The sequence below is a fragment of the Cavia porcellus genome, unplaced genomic scaffold (assembly GCF_034190915.1).
Source record: "Cavia porcellus strain 051 isolate PalLab524CR breed Dunkin Hartley unplaced genomic scaffold, mCavPor4.1 scaffold_1, whole genome shotgun sequence".
In the NCBI taxonomy this organism is placed as follows: Eukaryota; Metazoa; Chordata; class Mammalia; order Rodentia; family Caviidae; genus Cavia; species Cavia porcellus.
The window spans coordinates 235,338,271-235,359,789 of record NW_026947484.1 but is presented as its reverse complement, the minus strand read 5'-3'; the positions used below and the strand labels follow the sequence as shown (position 1 = coordinate 235,359,789).

Here is a 21,519-nt window from a genome sequence, read left to right as displayed (position 1 = left end):
CTAGCAGATACTTCTTTTGAAGTGAGCCCAAGGATGAAGACCAAAGATGCGTTATGGTTGGACCAGACCACAGAAAACCAGCAGTACAGTGGTGGGGGGACAGAGAGGGAAAGATGAGGCTGTCCATGTTTTAACCACTCCTTATGGTTTTCACTAAGGCCCTACACGCAGATTGTTAATGCTCTCTGTACTTTTCTATGTTTTCAATTATCAAAATGTATAGTACTTAAAATTCTCAGCATTAAAGAAATTAAATCTTCAGAAAATACTCATTTATGGAAGAAAGTCTTAGGATCCATTTGTTCCAAACTATTGTTTAGGATATCATCTATGTAATAATCAGAAATGATTTGTCAAAAAAACTAACTATAAATTTGGAGGGAAAAGAATTTAATATTAGCCAGACATCGTGGCACATACCTGTAATCCCAACACTCAGGAGGCTGAGGCAGGACTGTCACAAATTTGAGGCCAACCCGGGCCACTTTGTGAGTTGAGGGCCAATTTGAACTACACAGTGAGAATCTGTCTCCAAAAAAATTACATTTTTTTTTTAAAAATTAGGTAATTTTTTGGATTCAAATTTTAACCTAGGAATTATGAAATACAAAGCCTGAAAAACTCAAAAGAAATATTTAGGTAGCCTATGTATCAAAGGGACTCTTTAGCCTAAGTCATAAATTGGCCATTCAATAAAAAGACTAATATTTGAAGTATTTAACACAAAAGATTCTGATTTTTAAAAACAAAACTTTGATAACCAGGTCCTTTCCTTTTTCCAATAAAAAAGCCAAATATAAATAGGGAGTAAAGTAAGTTCTTCTCATGTGCAGATTTCAGGGTTAGTTAAGGTGGAATAATAGATTCTGGTACCCACGGTCAAAGTTAGGTGAACTTGAAAACACAGAAACTCCCCACGGATAGTCTAGATTCCTCACCTCCTCAATCCTGCATCTCTCTCTGTACCTGTTGGCTCTTCACAGGGTGTGCTGCTTGCCTGTCTTCATCTGATGCACTCTGCAGTTCTCCTTCCTTCCTGTCTCTCTGTACAGGTCTACTTTCTCTTGGCCATGTCCCTTACTATCTGTGTACCTTCTCATGTCTGGTTTTCCCATTCTCCCTTTTACTGTTTCTTCATTCTTCTTTATCCTCCATTCTTTAACTATATGCCTGCTATGTTCTGAATGCTTTTGTTCCTTTGAAATTCGTATGCTATATCCTAAACCACAGGGTGTTGGTACAAGGGGCAGAGACTTAGGAAGATACTTAGGCCATGAGGGTGGACCCCATGAATGGAATTAGTCCCCTTAGAAGACAGTCCCCAGTGAAAACTCCTATCCCTCCTACCCGATGAGGATACAGCAAGGCATCATCTAAAAGCCAAAAAGTAGGCCTTCCTAGACACAGAATCCTCTTGACCTTGGACTCCTAGCCTCAAGAACTCTGAAAAATATACTTCTGTTATTTCCAAGCCGCTCATTTTACAGTATTTTCTTACAACAATCCAAACAGACTAACACATCATACTATTTAATTTACTTGATATGATTTTTTTTTTTTTTTTTTGGTATCAGGGATCAAACTTACAACCTGACATTTGCCAGGCAGGTGCTTGTGCCACTGAGTTAAATCCCCAGCTTTGATACAATTCTTAATCCCTGCTTATCATCTTTAGGTAGTAAGGTAATTTTTATATTTGACAATTAAAAGAAAAATACCACTGGGTGTGGTGATGCATGTCTGTAATCCCAGGACTCAGGAGGCTGAGGCAGGAGGACTGCAGGGAGTTCAAGGCCAGTTTGGGTTACAAAGTGAATTCAATGCCAGCCTGAGCTGCATGTGAAATCCTGTCTCAAAATAAGAAAAAAATACCTTTTTAATTAATTTCTGTTGTGTGACCTGTGCACTGCCTTACTCAGTAGGTCAGTGTTATGATAAGATGTTGCTTACTATGCAATAAAAATTTTACAAAGGTTTTAAGTCAAAAGAGTTAGCTGTTAGACAATAATAATTAATCTTATAAATTCACAAATCCACTTTTGAAAATAGTATTAGAATTCTGGGATATTTTTATTTCAAAATTTTCTTGTATACTCTTAATTCAAAAATTCAATTTTCCTTTATATAATTTTCTACTATATGAATATTATATCTAGTTTGAAAATACAGGAAATTTAGTAGTGCCTAAATTATGATTTGGCTTTGACACATCTATGGTTCTATCACTAATTTGGAATCCTAACTACTATAAAGTAGAACTTAATATTTCAAAAATGTATGAACTTGAAATAAGACCACACAGAGAAAAAATAAACCAGAGAAAATTAATCCAACCAAATCAAACAGCCAATAGAATAGCAACAACCAGGAACATGACCTGCTGACTCTTGGAACACCACCGTGCACCTCCTTGCTTCCACCCTTTATAATTTATTCTGTTTAATTCTGTGTTTTTTAATAATTCCAACTTAATTTTCTATGAGTACAAATTTAGCCAATCACTTTAATTTAATTTAATTTTAGTCTTTTTGAGACACTGTCTCACTACATAGTTCAGGCTGGCCATGAGCTCACTTTGTAGCTGAGTCTGGCCTTGAATTTGCAAAATCCTCCTGCCTCAGCCTCCCAAGTGCAAGGATTACAGGCATGCACCATTACACCCAGCTAATCACTTCCATTTTAATTTGAGATATATTTAAATCGTTCTCTTGTTTTATGGTCTACAAGACAATGTCCTTCACTGAAAAACTTTGAAGACATGTATAAAGAGAAAACAGGATACCTGAGTCCAATTATTACAGAATTTTTAAAAATTAGCATTAAAGTCAACTAGATTTTTTTTCATGATCTCATTCACAACTTAGATTTATTTCACTGGTGAGGGAACAACTACATTATGGTACCTAACATTTTACCAAATAATATGTCTCAAGTGTTGTGATTCTTTACACTATTAAAGAACTTAGTATATGACATCCTCAGATAATTGGTCACTGCTGATCAGTCTTGGAAGGGACTCATACTGAATAATTTCCCTTTTAACCATGATTCTAACTTGACAACTCAAGGCAGGGCAGTACCGAAGAAAAGTGACAAAGAGACAGGTATTATTAAAATGAACTAACAAGCCTGGTACTGGCCTGTCATATGCAGCAATCATAAAGTTGAGGAGGAGACTGATAGACTGTTCCACACTGATTTGGTGAGTAGAAGGAAGGCGCTTATTCAGCTGGTAGTAGATGGATGAGATGACAGTTTCAAGGCGGGACACACTTATCTCGGTAGTATGGTCCAGTGTGTTAAGGCCATTATCTCGGAAAGCTTCAATCATGTTCCAGATATCAACGAGATGAACTAAAATATGAAGAAAACAAACTGTCAACAATTTTAAAATGCAGCACGACCTTCGCAACTGGACATTTTATCAACTAGTTTTTCAGGTTAAAAAGAGAAACTTTTAGTAACAATGAACAAAATATTCTGTGGCAGAATGTCAATCCAGATGACATCAAAGAGCCACCACAGATCAGGCCTGCAGCCTTCACATCCAAGCAACTGGCATTTCAGATATCTATAAACAGTGACCCAAGCATACATGTAAATATCCACTGCAGTTAGCAATTAGAAAAGGTGAAAAAAAAAAAAAACAAGAGTTATTCACAAAACCTTTCAGCCTTTTTAAAAAGGAATTTTCTATATCATCTTGAGCCATCTTATTTTATTACTGTAGCATAGCAATTTCAACAACATATACAACTCAAATTTTACTTTCTATAGCATAAAAAGAAAATATAATCACGTTAAGTAAAACCATAATATGCTTTATAGACTACTCATAGCCCTAAACAATTTAAGTCAAAAATACATTTGTCTTTTGATATTTTCCATTAATTAAGAAGTGATTTTTGTTTTAAATTTAGTGTACAATTATATAGATACTAGGATTTGCTGTTCCTTGGAAATAATTAAAAATTCTCAATGAACCATAAAAACAGCATCTTCAGTGGCTCAGGAAAAAAAGTCAATGCTACCCAGAGAAAAGAGAAATTTCCTTGAAAAAGCAAAAGTTAGCATGATATATGAATTCAAACAATGAAGGAAGCAGAATATGGCAAATTCTACTCAAAAGAAAGCTGAAGTAACTTTATTTATAACAAAAGAGTGGTGATTGGAAAACCACATCATGATCTCAGCAGACACAGAAAAAGTATTTGGCAAAGCCCCTTTCATAACAGATGCACCCTGAGTCCATACTGTTAAGTGAAATAAATTGGACATACATGTGTAAATACCACACTATTTCTCTGGCATGAGAGACCAAAAGTGTAAGTAAAGACCAAAATGTAAAATAGGTATTGTGCAATATGAAGAAAATGTTCAAAAAGGGAAGGGGATCAAGGAAGAGGGGAGGGGCAAGGAAAGAAGGGAAATGTATAAAAGAAAAAAAAAATGAGAAAAAAAGGAAAACCAGAAACAAAACTTTTGTAAATGGGAAGGGGAGGAGGGACTGAAGGGAGGACATGGGAGCAGGGGAAAAAACAAGTTGTATCATGTACAAGTACAAATTCTCTATGATGAATGTGATCATTATGAATATCTAATATGCACCAATAAAATCTGATTGGAAAGGATAAAAAGGTCCCTTTCATGATAAGCTGTACAACACAGAGGGGATGGGATGGAACTTCCACAATGGGGAAGACCAAAGCCTTCAGAAGAAGCAACCGAAGGGAAAACAAATACAATGGATGTCATCCAAATTTAAATTCTGGGTGTGGCTTCAGTGCTGTGGCTAGAGACACCGCAGATTTTTCTATCTGTTGCTGCCATCCAGACAGTTCTGTTTGTTCCGTCGCTCTCTCCACACTGCTTTGGGACTTCCGGCTCTAAGAATCGTCGCCACATTTGACTCAGCCAACAACACCCCCTACTCTCATCTCAAAAGAAGAAACAGTTTATGCAGATACCAGCCCTAGGAGACTTGGACCCTGGTTTCCTTTTCACTAGAAGATGATGAGCTGAAGATCTATGAAAGTGATAAGGAGGAGTTAGACCCAGGGGGAAGATGAGCCATGAGACACAGAGCCACAGAAGCAAGTGAAGAGTCAAGAATTGTATATTCCGGACTTCCTGAGAACATGGCGGACAGACAGCAGCAGCTACTGAAGGCTCTCTAAAGGCTCGGCTCAGAGGCCAGGAATGATGCGGACTAAGGAGATACGAACCAGTAGAGATATGCTCTGCTGACTCAGGAACGAACTGGGCTGAGAGAATCTAACTTAGAATACAGTCCTGGCGCTAAAATAGGAACAGAAAAATCTCGGTGTGGAGGCTCGACCCCGCGCCATTGGAAACCGCGGTTTGGATTTCCTGCCGCCCGGCAGCTGGCTGCCTCCACAGCGGCTCGGCAAGGAGAGACGCGCCGAGCTCTGGGAACGGGAGTCTGCGAACGGAGTCGGAAACAGGACGGACAAGGAGGAAAACTGACTGGTGGCGAGGTGAGCAAGAAACTGATCCCCTACCACAGTTTGACTCCAGCGGAGGTTTTTCTGGGCTCGGGCAGTCCTGTAAGAGCAGGGCGCGGTGACAACTCCAGCCGCACATTCCCCTCTCGGACGGGATTGGTGAAAGGTGCCTGGCCTGAGTGACGCTGCTGGCGGACTCCCTAGGCTGGCCTAACCCAGATCCCAGAGCCTGACGGTGGCCCGGAGGAGCGACCGACTCCCGCGTAGGCTGCCTCCTCCGCAACTCCCTGGGGCGCAGCGGTGGGCGGGAACAACTAGCCAGCGCAATTTGATCAGGCTGTGGCTGACAGGCAGGGAAGCCGGGCCTCCTATGTAAGATTGCATTTTATAAGGAACAGAAAATATGGGGAAGGGAAGCAACAAAAAAGGCTCCTCGGCCCCCAATCCTGAGAAACAGGCAATAGTGGACACCGCACCAATATACATTAAGCGCCATCTAGAGAGCCTCACAGACCAATTCAGGAATGAAGTTATCAATGACCTGAAGCTAGAAGTATGCAGAATAGTTAGAGAAATGCTAAGCACCACCCAGGAAAAAGCAGATGGTGGAATGGAAGAACAGAAAAAGAGGGGAGAATTGCTTGATGGAGAAAACAGAGAAAGCATTGAGTATGTGAAGCAGGTTCAAAGAGACTATCAAGAAATTAAGAAGTCTATCCAAGACTGGCATAACAGCTTGAAAGAAACTAAGGACAGACTATCTGAATTGGAGGGCAGACTTGAAACATGGGAGAATGAAATGAAAAACTTCTTAAAAATAACAAAGAAACACACAGCAATAATACAAAGACAAGAAGATGATAAGAGGAGCCGTAACTTAAGGATTAAGAACATAAAAGAAGAAGTAGGGACACAAACAAGTGAACTACAAAAGCTACTCACAGAAATAATCCAGGAGAATTTTCCTAATTTAGCAAAAGCTAAAGATACTCAGATGTATGAGGCATACAGGACCCCAGCTACCTACAACCCTAACAGAGAAACACCCAGGCATATAATAATAAAAATTCCAGAAATTCAATACAAGAACAGAATATTAAAAGCTGTAAGAGACAAGAAACAGATCACTTACAAGGGAATACCCATCAGAATTACAGCAGATTTCTCTTCACAAACCATCAAATCACGAAGAGCATGGGGAGAAATAATTCAAGCTTTGAAAGATAATAATCTCCAGCCAAGATTGAGATATCCTGCACAACTGTCCCTGGAAATTGATGGAAAAACGAGGTGCTTCCAGGATAAAGAGGAACTGGGGGAATTTGCAACCACCAATTCAACCCTACAGAAAGTATTGCAGGATATTCTAAAAAAAGAAAAATACAAAGAACCCAGAAATAGTGGCGAGGAGGCCACAACGAATGGAGCAGAGAACAAAATGAAGAAGACAAACTGACAGCTACTGACAGAAAAAGAGCTCAACAGAAATGAGACAAAGAAGATTGGATGATAGGAACAGCTTTTTTTGGAGAAAATGACATCTTAATAGGTAATGCTGATTTAGTACCATCTTGTTTTGAAGTCTCATCTAGCTTCTGTTCTTCTGTCTCCAATGGTCTAAACAGGTTGTATCTTATTGGATTTTGTTATGTACGATAGTATAAGCAAAAACCTTTTAAAGACAAGGAGATTATACAGAGACCATTGTTCATTTTCTGTTGGTCGATTCTAAATACTCTATAATGCTGTCATTCTCTTAAATGGTTTTACATTGTTTTGATATACTTAATGCTACAGTATATGAAGTTGTACTCAAGGACTTCAGGGAGGGAGTCAATATGGTAACTATTTTTGGGTCAGGATTATCTGGTGGTGAAACACTATTCTGCTTAAATGGTTATGTTTTGATCTGCCCTGTTTCGCTGTTATGCCCTCTTTTTTCTCAATCTCCACTCCATTATTTACTTTTTTATTTTTATCCATTTAATTAAAGGGAAAAATATAGCAGGATATAATATAGTAACCCACTTTGACTTTCTATTATCTCGATTTGAAGCCCTGTATTACTCTCACCATCTTGTTTTTGACTGAGGTTCCTCTATTCTGTTTTGCTGGATAGTATCAGGTTCGAAAGTTTAGGCATCAGCTGAGAAGATAATGAGATTCATTATAACGCCCATTCTCGTTGACTTTTATCTACTTTTGAAGACCTACAATATCTCCAATGTTTTGGTTTTGTCGGTTTTATTCTTTACGGTTTTGTTCAATTGTATAACAACTAATGATATAGGCAATTCTATTAGAAATAGCGGGAGGCATTATGGTAACCATTGTGGATCACCTTGTATTATGTTTTTATATTATCTATTATGTCCACCCTTTTGACTTGACCGATTCTGTTCTGTTATGTCACATTTGGTTTTACTCTCTTCCAAAAAAGCAATAAGAACCGTGGGAGCAATGAAACCCAAAATGTGTAATAGTCATTGTACAAAAGAGAGGAAAAGAAAGTGCTCTAAACTATATAACTGCATGTATATTTAAATGTATAAGATAGAAAATGATATCACAGAGTTTTATTGGATCATTGAACAGAACTGTTTGCAGTATCATTGTTGGAATGTCCACTCTACAAGCTTTAATTTTGTGACTTGAACAATTATTTCTAAGATGACAATATGTAATCCATTAACTAGTGATTTCCTACTGTGCATTTTTTTCTCCTGTAAATCTGTATAACTTGTACCCCTTCACTGTTTTTTTTTCTTTCCTTTTCTCCTTAAATAAAAAAAAATAAATAAATAAATAAATAAATAAAAAACAAATTTAAATTCTGGTGCTTCCAAAGACACTAGTCAAAGAGTGAAAAGGCAGCCTAAACGACGGAGGAAAATACCTGTAAGCCATGCATCAACAATGGATCCAGAATATATAAAAATTCTGACAAATCAAGAAAAAAGACAAGCGCCAGGTGTGGTGGCACATGTCTCTAATCCCAGCACTCTGGAGGCTGAAGCAAGATTATCACTGCAAATTCCAGACCAGCTTGGGGTATACAATTTCAGGCCTAGCCTGATCTATACAGGAAGATCTTGTCTCAAAAAAAAAGATAAATATCCAGTTCAAAGATGAGCAAATAAATGGATGTTTGTCCAAAGAAGATAGCCAATATGCTTTATGAAAAGATGCTCAGTATCACTAGTCATTAAGCAAATGCAAAACAAAAGTACTGTACAATGATATACTACTTCATATCCACTAGGATCTTCTAATTTTTATATAGAAAATATCAACTGTTGGTGAATATTTGGGAAAACTGATTCACATTCAATCAAATTATTCATAAAAATCAAAGAGCAGAGTTGGGTGTGGTGGCACACAACTGTAATCCTAGCTATTAAGGAGGCTAAGGCAAAAAGATCACAAGTTTGAGTCCAGCCTGGACAAACTAAAAATGGCTGGGGATGGTAGTGCACTCACCTAGCATACATGAGGCCTTGCACCCAATTCCCAGCACCAGTAGAAACAACCCAAACATCCATTAATGTTGAGTATAAATAAAATCTAGTAAAGGCATGGAAAAGAGGATGATTCAGCCATAAAAAGAAACAAACAGGCATTATATTAGCTCAATGACTATAGAATATGCTGGGCCAGGGATATAGCTCAGTGGCATAGTGCCTGGCAAACATGAGGTCATGCATTCGAATCCCTATTTAAATAAGAAAGAGAGACAGACAGACAGACAGACAGACAGACGGAAAGACAGAAAGACAGAGAGAAAGACAGACAGACAGACAGACCTATCCTTACTCTTCAAGAATATGAGGAATATATATAAAAACGGTCAATAAGCCAGGGGTGGTGCTCGGTGGGAAACACTTGTCTAGCATGCATGAAACCATCCCCAGGACAAAAATGAAATGAAAACTGACTATATAACCTGAGTGTTAAGTAAATCTCAACACATTTCAAAGGATTAAACCAGTGTGAACTATGCAATTAAAACATAACTAAAAAGCCATTACCAAAAACACTTTTTTTTTTTTTTTTTGAGTCTTTTTGAGAAGGGGTTTCTCTGTGTAGTTCAGGCTGGTCTTGACTTACTCTGCAACCCAGAGCCTCGAACTCAGAATGATCCTCCTGCTTCAGCTGCTTGTGTGCTGGGATTACAGGCATGCAGCACCACACCCAGTGCAAAAGACAACTTTTAAAATAAACCATACCTTTAGAAATGAAGAATCACCCTCCCAGCGAACTTAGCTAATCTGGCTCAAGTTATGTATCTACAAAGATTCTACAGCAAATCTATCACTCCCAAGGGAAATGCTGAAAGCCTTTGCTCTGATACTGGGAATGAGATACAGATGCCCACTACCACAGTGCTACTATAGTTAAGGCCTAACCAATATAAATATGCAGGATAAAATAACAATCAGCATTGGAAATAAATACAGTGGAAGTATCAGAAATAAATAAAACAGTTATTAAATGACAAAATTGTGCACACAAAAAAATCATAAACACATAAAAGTTACTAAAATTAGTATGTGGATCCAGAACAACTAGATAAAAGACCAAAATATAAGTCATTTTATGCCTTATATTTCAGTGATATACAATGAAAATTTGAAATACTATGTATAGTAGTATCATAAGTCACAAAAATCTAGGAATAAGTTGAATGAAGGTTGTGTAATATCACTACAAAATATAACCGGTAAAAACTAAGGACCCAAATAAACGGAGGATTGCTACACCATGAGTACCAGGAGAAAACTTCAATACTGGAAATATGCCAATTCTCCTTAATTTGCTCTACAGATTCAAGCAGTCCCAATAAAAATCCCAGCTGGACTAGACATTAAAGAAGTATAATAGTACATTATATATAAATTATACTTGAAAACAGAAATCGCAAGAGTTTTATTTCATTTCTAGTAGCAGTTGAGCAGCAGATTCTAAATTTTATATCAAAAAATTCACAAATATACCAGGTAATATTTTTTTTTAAAGAATACATGAGCTGGGGATTTAGCACAGTAGCATAGTGCCTGCCTGGTAAGCAGGAGATTATGAGTTCGATCCCTAGTACCAAAAATAAAATAAAGTAAAACATTTTTTAAAAATAAAAAATAAAGTAGGAAAACTGACTTCAAGCAGACTTATATATATGAAACTATATACACACACACTTATGTACAAACATATAAAACTATAATGCTGGCTGTTGGAACAGTAGGATGTTGGCGCAAAGACAGACCAACTGTCTTACTTTTCTCATTGTTGACACAAAAATCCAATGTGAAAAGTTAAAGGAGTGATGGTTTATTCTGGGTCACAATTTGCAGAGGTTTCAGTTCACAGTTGGCAGCTCCAAGACAGGGTGGCATGGCATCACAGAGGAGAAAATAGTTCATGGCAGCAATAGTGAAGTAGCAAAGAGGCAGTAGCCATGAAAAAAGCTCTCTTTCTGACCCTTCTATTCTACGCAGGCCACACACCCTCAGGGCAGGCAGCACTCACAGCGAGGCGGGCCTTCCCATTATCCACATCCAGAACTATACCAAATCAATCAGTGGACTAATTTAGTAATTACACACTTAATGCCAGCATCACTCTCCAGATCCAGCCACCTCTGAAAAACCCCACCTACCGCCACATGAGGGTTTGGGGAGGACGTATGGACACAATCCATAACACTGGCTTATGGAAAAGAAGACGGTCATAGATAGATCTTCTCACATATGGACACTGCTATAAATACTCTTGTACTTTCCTCCTAATGAATGTGAGAGGATTTTCTGACAGTAAAGAAAAAGAATGACCTTTTCAATGAATGGTATAGAGACCAGGAAAGATACACATGGGCAAAACTTAGGGTTAACTTCTACTTGTGTTGCACACATACACCCCAAAATTTCAAGCTAAATTTTAGAATCATATGTGAAAGATAACCAAATAAAACTTAGAAAAATGCAAGTTTTACTTTGACATTGCTAATGTCACTAATCTAATTTAGGCTATCAATACTCTAGACATAGATTACTATTTTCCATGAATTATTATGGGAAGAATCATAAAGGTTACTAACAGTGGTTTTCAAATGTTTTCGCTACAACCCACAGAAGTAGATTCAAATCATCACATGTACACTTGTCTAGATATACAATAATTTCATAAAATATTTTTCATGCATAAACTAAACTCTAACATTTTGCCCTTTTTCTTTGGTATTACACATCTCAAATTATGGCTACCACCACCAAAATGATTTCATAAAACATTAATTGCATACATTGGTAATATAAAAAATTACACTTCGGGAAATCACTGAAGAAAGAATCATGACTTCAGTCTAGGATGATAGGACAAATTCTTGGAAAGAACTGTATGCTAGTATTTGTAAGTGGTAGAAATTATCAGATACAATGTGATCTGCTCAAGTCACTTGTTTATAATAAATGGTAAAAAGCCTAAGCTGAACATTTCAATCCTCAGGCTAATGTTCTTTCCATTATAGTTTCTCACAGGACAGTGCACAGACATGCACACAAGAAAAGCACTGTAATTCATAAGTGAGTTCATCTTTATGGAGATTAATATACATACATATGCAGATAAATACACACACTAGCTTATAACTCATATGATAGCAATTACTATTAGAAAAGATTGATTTGTGCTACATTCAACTCAATCAAGAAAATAATTATATCTTTATCAAAATATATTTTTCCTCCAGAAGCTAACAAATTATATTAGTTTCATTAATATTAACAAGGAAAAAAATCAGTTCTTCTACTTAACATTAACAGCATGCCTTCCTCAAAACAATTACATTATTGTTAAAATTTTAATATAGGATTAAAATGACAAGTTCTCTCCATTATAGTTTATATGTTAATAACTAAAACAAAACAATTCAATTAACATAAGAATATGAAATAAAAGATATTAAAATACTTTACTTTATACTATTAAGAGGCTTAACTGCCACCACAGTAATGAGGAAAAAATGACTTACGGTTGCAACGTTTTTGTACAAATCGTAATTTGCAAGCTGTTCTGTAAGTTGATAGACGTATGATATCAAAATTCTGAGCACCTGAAAAAGGGCAAATAAAACGCTTCAACTAAATTTGCCATTTAATTTCTAAATGCTAGGAAGCGTGGTTCCCTATTCAAGTCAAGTAAGCCTTCTGATAAAAACCAACTGGGGGCTGGGGATTTAGCTCAGCAACATAAGCACCTGCCTTGCAAGCAGGCAGTCGTGAACTCGAACCCCGGTACTGATAAAAACAACAACAAAAAAAACCAAACTGGAGGAAGGAAGAGCTGAGAAACATCCTCTGCCTGCCCACTACACACCAGGACTCTACCAAAAGCTCTGCCTATTATCATCATCTCCTCTAAGGGGAGGAACACTCATGTCCCAAGTCACTTGTTTATAATACATGGCAACTATACATGACTGAGTGAATACACAAGTGATCAGGAAATGGGAGCAGAGTGGTAGAGCAGGAAAGACCCAAGCCTTGAGACTAGAAAACTAAATTCCAGCCCCACCCTGGCCACAAAATAGAATACAACTGTGCCTGTGCCACACACCTCTTCTCATCCTCAATGTCCTCATCAGCAAGCTGAGGCCTCCTTCCACAGTGGTGTCTCCAGAGCAGTATTTTATGCTCTTCCAGTATAACATCCCTCTCTATGAGGCACTGAAATTATTTCTCTCCACTCAAATCTGAAAGGCTGTTGTGATGCCTCAGCAGAAATCACAGTGCATGACTTCCACAGACCGGTGATAAAAGGCAGACAGCTACCCTTGCTTTCACTCTTTCAGGATGCCTACCTTGGGGGCTCAGACCCCACACTGTGGGGCTGTGCAGACTACAGTACTGAGGGGTGCTATGCAGAGGAATTAAGTCCACAATCACAGGGCAGCACCAACAGTCACCCATGTAAGGCTGCAACCTTCAGGTGGCGCACACCCTGAGCCTCCTCCTTATTCTAGCAGAGTCAAGAAGTCAGCACTGACAAGAAGTCAGCGGAGTCAAGAAGTCTGAGGCGTAGCTCCATGGCAGAGTACCTACACGGCATCGGTAAGGCCCTAGGTTTCATCCCCAGTATCGGCAAAAGAACCTCAGCACTGTACGCCATTCTAAGCCTAGAACAGCAAAATACACAAACAAAATAAATGACGGTTTGAGGGTAAGATACAGTCACTGTAACCAGAACAGAGCCTAAAACTTCATGAGTCTATAAATCAAGCTTTGTTCTCATTTCAGAATTTAGTATAAATGAAGTCTCCTTAAATTTTAAGGTCATTTTAGAAAGCTGTGGACCCTAATGTGAGTTTCTTATTCATCTATGCTGCCCCTGTAAGATCTGGCAGCAACCTGAGTAAGAGGAAAGTGTACTGGCACAAATTACTTTCTACTAATGTTTACTGGCATCTCCTGTTTCTGTTCATTTCACATATAGAGGGAGAAAAGAAAGACTTTTTCAGGTTTTTGTGAAAGTATTGTTTATGGGCCAAAAGAAAATATTTCTCATTCACTTCCACCTATTCCTTGATGTCATAATTAAAATGATTTCTTCCACCAGCTGGTTCTCACAAAATTTCTTTTCTTCTATATATTATGTAGTTCTACTTATTTTTTAACATAAAAGCATTATAAAAATACAACACATACACCCTACAATTTGCCACTAAAAGTACAAAATTCAAAATCTTACTATTCAAAGAATTGTACATTCATTACCAAAATCAACTTACAATACTTTCATCATCCCAAAAAGAAACTTTTGCCCCTTAGCAATGACTCTGCTCACTGTCTGTCTGGGGTACGTTATAACAAAAAGCTCTCCTTTATTCTAGATAGCAGGCAAGAATATATGACTTGAAATTAGTTCTTATTTTGTAGGTAATCATTTGATTCTTGCTGACTCTTCATGTATCCACTGAAGCACAACAGTCTGTCATTTTGATGAAGTCTAATTTCCAGAAGTCAAAGTTACAGAAAGACAATGCTTAATTTTGTTACTGTTGATGTTCATCATTAAATACCTAAAACGAGGATGTAATAGAGATAGCACCTAATGTGCCTATTGGGTAAATAAACACATAAAAATAAGAAAGTTCTGTGTCGCTGGTACAAAAAATCCTCATCTGCTACATGAAGTCAAAAGGTTAGACAAACTACTGCATAGATACAATTCAGGACACTAACAAAGACAGGCTAACAGTGGGAGATGATAAAAACCATGGGAGCTGAGTATGGTGGCACATACCTGTAATCCCAACTCTCTAGGAGACCTGAGGCAAGAGGACTGTAAGTTCAAACCTAGACCAGGAAATTTACAGCTTAGTGAGGCCTTGTCTCAAAAATTTCTTAACAAGGCAACCCAGTATGAATGCCCTGGGTTCAGTCCCCAGTACCACAAAAAGTGAATGAATGAATGAACAAATGAAATGAATACACATATGTATATATGTATATATCCTGTGGGGACTCTGGCTTCTTTTCCCATGTACAACAGTGTGTGCTTCAGCCCTCCTTAGGTAGGGCAAAAGATTCAAAACTGTGTTCCCAAGAGAAAAATATCTGGTGGAGGTGCTCAGTGAACCAAGGGAACTGCGAGTTCAAGGCCAGTACGTACTACAAAGTGAGTTCAAGGCCAGCCTGAACCATATAATGAAACCCTGTCTGAAAAAGACAAAAAAAAGAGCCAGGCATGATGGCATACACCTGTAATCCCAGCACTAGAAGATGGAGGCAGGAGGACTGCCATGAGTTCCAGGCCAACCTGGGCTAAATATTGCGATCCTATCTCAAAAAAAAAAAAAAAAAAAAAAGGAGCTAAACAGAGACAAAAGTCTATTTGTGGAACTAAACATCATACATAAAGGAGGTACTATTGAAACATTGTAATGGTCTTATATTTCTTTGAATGATGTCATAAATATTGGTAAGGTTTGGGGTTTTTTTATTTTTTTATTTTTATTTTTTTTTGTCTTTTTGGTTTTTACCAGTACCAGGGATCAAACTCACAACACACTTGCAAGGCGCTTATGCTGCTGAGCTAAATCCCTAGCCCCTTGGGTTTTATTTTAAATAATGTTAAAATTTCTAGGTAAACACAAAAAGAACAGAAAACTCAAAACAGGCTGGGGATTTAGCTCAACGGCACAAGCACCTGTCTTACAAGCACACAGTCTTGAGTTCGGTCCCCGGTACCAAAAAAAAAAAAAAAAAAAAAAAAACTCAAAACCAAGTAGAGGGCATCAATGGAAGGAAGAAAGCCCAATTCATCTAAGAGAAGGCAAAGGAAAAAAAGGACCAAACTGAAGCAAGTAAATTGTAAAAAATGTAGTATCACAAAAAAGGCTAAGAAGAACTTTAGTGAAAAAGCAAAGACTGTCACACTGACTTTTTTAAAATTTTAAAACAAAAAAATGATGATCCAGAATTTCAAAATGAAATAATGGGAGATTAACAATGGTTAATATATTGTGTACTGTTATCTTCAAAGTAGTTGCTCAGGTTAAAAAACACAGGCAGGAAGCTGGCAGGGCTGTGGGGAAAAAGGAACCCTTCTCCACTGTTGGTGGGAGTGGAGACTGGTACAACCACTGTGAAAATCAGTGTGGAGATTCCTCAAAAAACTAGGATTGAAGGTCCCATTCAATCCAGCTATTCCCCTTCTAGGTATTTTTCCAGAAGAATTCAAAACAAACCACAGTGATATATGTGCACCTGTGTTTATAGGAGCACAATTCGTAATAGCTAAATCTTTGAAATAACACTGACTTTTTAAAAATAATCTCTTTCACTGTTTACAGGAGACAAAGTATTAAGGACTCAGAAAATTTTAAAGAAAAACAATGAAAATAGTTATACTACACCACATATGTTAACAAAAAGAAAGCTAGTGTAGCTACATTCCTATACAAAAAACAGATATTAAAACAAAACAATTAGAAAAGGGCTGCCTACAGATGAGGGTCCTCACTCCAAAAGTACAAAATCCAAAGCCTCTTGAGCATCGTGCCATTTATGATTTAAGAAAATAATGATGACTCTTCATATAAGAGAAGTTCCATAACCTGACAAACAATATGAAACTTATAGCAAATATCATTCTTAACAATATTAGAAGCACTTCCTTTAATGTAAAAAACCACACAAGTAGGCCTACCATTCTCCTTGCTCTTCAATATAACATCTGAGAGCCCAACTAATACATTAGTTCAAGAAAAAGATTTACAAAATGCATTATTTAAAATTGTCATTAAAAATGGTATACTTACCTACCCAAGTAGAATTTATAACCGTTAAGTTTAAAGAGGTGTGATGACTGACACACTAAAATCAAAACACCTAGGTGATACACTTGAGTGATAAGGCTAGAAACAAATGCCTGGACAGCCACAGGAAGTAATTACACTGGGGTTGTGGGTGACACTGTTTGGCAGGAGAGACAGGGCCTTCCAATAGTGGACCAATACAAATCTTTCTGTGAAGAAATGGGGAGAGGGGGTGTCACCCAACACCTCCCAGACTGTCTTAAACTGTCAGTTGGTTATAGAAAGAGCATTTGTATGATGTTTATCAGTTAGAGTAACAACATTCTCAACGTTAAGATTGTTTCAAAGTCTCCCAGAGTCACTCTCTTTCACATGCCCATGTTTATTTAGGTACAGCACACAACACAACTACTTCTCAGTATCAGAAATTATTGTATTTATTTATTTGTCTTCTTAGTTTATCTGTTGTACTTTATTAACCTGTAAGCATCAGAGGTAAAATCACGGGACTGTGTTTTACTCTCAACTATTACCCTAGTATTTAGAATAGGGACCAGAAAATAGTAAATTCTAAATCATCAGTGGCAAAATTTTAGAGCTTTCAGTGATAGCAAACAGCCCACTGCAGCATGCATGCCACAGATTTGCCACCACTGTCATGCTAAACACTGATGGAGAAATGACCCCTTGAATCTTGAAGGTAGTCAGAGGCAGTCTGCCAGATAAGGAGGGAGATAATGGAATTAGCAAAGGCACAAAGACATGAAACAGTGTGACCTATCCACAGGAAAGCCATGCAAGGTGGTACAGCATCTTAAATGTCTCTGAGCAGCCCATTGTTAAAAGGCTGGCATTACTGGAAAGTGAGGGCAAAGGGGACAGCGGGGCATCAGCTCCTTCTCCCTTCTCTACTGCTGTCATCAGGTGAGCAGCTGCTTCATCACTACACACCATGATGAGCCAAAGGAAACAATCATAGACCAAAACCTCCACAACTGGAAGCTGGAATAATCCTTTTTTTAAGCAGTTGATTGTCTAGGGTATTCTATTATAGTGACAAAAAGCTAACCCACAAGGCATGTGATACAAACGGGGAACTGAAGAACAAACATCATAAGACATCATCAAGATGACAGCCCTAAGATATCATCAAAGTGATAAAAAGCAAAATAAAGAAATGTAAGTAAAGAGTAACATGGAGTCACATGATTCAATAAAGCACACAAATAGATTTGAGAGGCCCAACTGGACAAAAGTACCAGAAACTTACTGCTTTAGTTCAGAGAAATAACAGTGGTTTAAAACCATTGTAGGCTGGGTTTCTGTCTCCACTCTCCTGCTACAATCATGCAGCGTCAATTTTATAATACTCCTCTGCTGGGTATATGCTTGAAGTAGTATCCTTTGAAAAGGTTTCACAATCACTGGTCCAGATCAATCGCCCTATGCTAAAAATGCCAAAAGACTCTGAGATTCAGTAAGTGTGAACTAGTCAAAGTCACACGGTCAAAATCACCAAGATAAGCAGTCAAACAGCAAAACAGCCCTTCAAATATTGGGAACCACCTCATTCCTCTCTGATATCTTCTGTTTTAAGTCCCATTCCTCCTTCTCTAAAGCTTGTAACAAAAGTTCTGATCAAAGCCAACCTGAAGAGTGAAAGGAAACGTTCTGCACACCAGAACAAGGGCCCCGGAGCTGTGGAAACTCACGCATTTCTAGGAACAGCTGCCTCTTCTCCGCCATGGTCTTGCGCTTGTTCCCACTTTCCTCAATCATCCTAGAGACAATGAAAGACATGGTAAACCGCCGTGCAATTTATAATTCAACCAAGCCACTTTTCATTCTGTTGTGAAGAAGTACAGGAAGCCACCCTGACTGTGCACATTTTAAGACAGTCTAAACACAGTGGGATCCTAATACAGATAAAGGCAAGCCGCTGTCCCTTTATTTGGTAGCTTTTAAAATACTGTTTAGCTTCTTCATTAGTGTAAGTTTATAATACATAATGATTATATTCATCGTGGGAAACTGGTACATACACGTATCACATCTTCATCACTTATTTACTCCCCCATCCCTTCTCTGCCCTCCCATCTTCTTCCATTCCTCTGATTCACTTCCCACCTCAACGAAGTCTATATATAGCCATAAATGACCTTGTACGCCTGCTTTCTGTCCCAGGTTAAAAAAAAAAGAGGAAAAAACAGAATAAAACTAGTCAAAACAAATCAGTGTCACACAGGACTTCAAAACATTATGAAATCAACAACAGTTACCATAATGCCTTTGGATGCCTTCAAAATAGCTGCAGGTAACTTTGGACATAGTAAAAATCAAACAGAATCGAATAGAATAGAAACAATAAAAACAAGACAATGAATGCAATAAAGGAGTTCAAAATAAGCCAATAGTAAATCCAAAATGGCTACCATAATATATCTTGCTATCTTTGAAACTGCTGCTCCTGCTATGTCTTATTTCTAACTTAATTATTTTTTCTACAGGGTCCTGGATTAAATGAGACACAATTTCATATATCATCACTGCTTTCACAAACATGTTACTAAATATAATTCAGGAACTAATATAAAGAAAAGCTATAATAAAGTACATAAGAATAGTGCTTTTAAACAAAAATGATATAGGTAAGATGTTCGTGTGTGTGTGTGTGTGTGTTTGAGACAAGCCTACACAGCCTAGGCTGGCCTCAAGCTTTTGATCCTACTGCCTCAGCCTCTTGAAGTGCTGGAATTACAAGTGTACACCACCACCATGAAAACAGAAGAAAATGAATCTTCTATTTTCATGTCAAACATCTCCAAATCCTAAGAGCTCCTAAATGTACCTTTTCTATCACGTTATAGTCTTTTATGCTGACAGACTTAGGTTATGCCACGCACTTTGCTACAAGTGTATAGGTAATAAGTTCAGTATGATGGCAAATACCTGTAGTACCAGCTACTCACAAGGCTGAGGAAGGAAGAGTTAAACCAGGAGCTCAAGACCAGCTTGGGCAGCACAGAAAAGACACTATCTCAAAAAAAAGCAAACAAACAAACAAACCCCCAGAAAACTTCTGCTTGCATTCATGCATTATCTCATTTAATCCTCATGTAAAAATTACACACTATTATTATTACTATTATCATCTTTTTATTTTTTTTTGGTTTTTTAAAATTTGATTTAAAGAAAGACTAAACAAAACAGAAGATAGGTAGAAATAATACATACATTCAGAGAAAAAATAAATAGTAAGAAATCACTAGTTGATGTTTATGTACTGTTGTTTTACAAATAGTTGTTCAAAATACAAAAAAGGAACGTGTAGAGTGTGGAAATTCAAACAGTGACACCGCAAACAGTTCTGTGGAACTGTCCAACAAAAACTTAGTAACATGGTTGTCAATCTTATACACTTAAACATACATGCAGTTATCCATATCTTCATTTATGTTTAGATTAGACAAACTAAAGCAGGTTAAAATCATTCTGAACAAAGAATAGTACTGCTGGATTTCACATGACACTCCGTGATGAGCACTGGGTATTATAGTGTCTTTTTTTAAAATTTGATTTAAAGAAAGACTGAACAAAACAGAAAATGGGTAGAAATAATACATAATTTCAAAGAAAAAAAATAAACAGTAAGAAATCACTAGTTGATGATTATAGATTGTCTTCTTACAAATAGTTATTCAAGATACTAAAATGGAGCATATAAAGTGGGGATTCAAACAGTGAGACTGCAACCAGTTCTGTTCAACTATCCAACAAAAACTTAGAAATATGGTTATCAATCCTATACACTTAAACATACATGCAGTTATCCATATCTTCAATTATGATGAGATTGAACAAACCCAAGCAGGCTAATATCACTCTGAACAGAGAATAATACTACTGCTGGGTTTCACATTATGACACTCCAGGATCAGCACTGGGTACTTTAGTGTCTCTTTTTCTTCAAAGTATCTGTTCATTTCATCATGTGTCATAAGATCAGTCCTCATAAACTGTTTATAGATTCTACACATTCATGAATCTTAACATGTATTTCTATCCTTTCTATATTAGAGAAACAAAACAAAGCAAGGCAAAACAAAATATACTCCTATAAACAAATGAAACAAAATAAACATATAACACCATTGTACAAAGAGTTCTACCATGGTTCCTGTGTTTTCTCTTGTTATCTCCAATATAATTGGCTATATCATCAGACATAGCATAATTAAATATATCAGTACATAACAGTATTAATAAAAACGCAACTTTGTATATAGTATAGAACTTCAAAAACTGGCAGTTATCAAACCAGAATGTGTATTGTAGAGTCTTGTCATCTTCAGTGTAGTTGCCTATACTTTCAGACTTGATACTATCAATCATATCAGTTTTGAATAAAATCTTCTCTGCCTCATTTCTGTTATGCTCTTTTTTTGCCATCAGTTGTCTGCTTATCTTCTTCATTCTGTTTTCTGTCCATTCATTGAGGCCTCTCTGCCACTGTTCCTGAAATCCTACTACTTTTCTCTCTCTCTAGAATGCCCTGAAGTATTCTCTGTAGAGTTGGATTGGTGGTTGCGAATTTCCCAAGTTCCTCTTTGTCTTGGAAGGATCTGGTTTCTCCATTAATTTCTAGAGACAGTTTAGCAGGGTATATCAATTTGGGTTGGAGGTTATTTTCTTTCAGGGCTTGGAATATTTCGCTCCAGGCTCTTCTTGACTTGATGGTTT

The 21,519-nt window shown here is 37.3% G+C and overlaps 1 protein-coding gene across 13 annotated transcripts in view; it reads right to left on the bottom strand.

Moving 5' to 3' along the window:
• The window catches only part of Dtnb (dystrobrevin beta), a 337,086-nt gene that overhangs the window by 282,681 nt on the left and 32,886 nt on the right, over positions 1-21,519 (bottom strand). For 9 of the 13 annotated variants that reach the window (XR_010041328.1, XM_063231364.1, XM_063231355.1 and 6 more), the window contains exons 2-4: positions 18,492-18,559; positions 12,493-12,573; positions 3,126-3,354 (exon numbers count right to left, since the gene is read on the bottom strand). Coding sequence is in view for 12 of the 13 variants with exons in the window: in XM_063231355.1 (XP_063087425.1) it covers positions 3,126-3,354; positions 12,493-12,573; positions 18,492-18,559 (378 nt within the window). In the remaining variant the exon portion in view is untranslated. The remainder of the gene's footprint in view (positions 1-3,125; positions 3,355-12,492; positions 12,574-18,491; positions 18,560-21,519) is intronic. The other 4 variants (XM_063231354.1, XM_063231356.1, XM_063231369.1 and 1 more) reach the window with 1 other exon arrangement.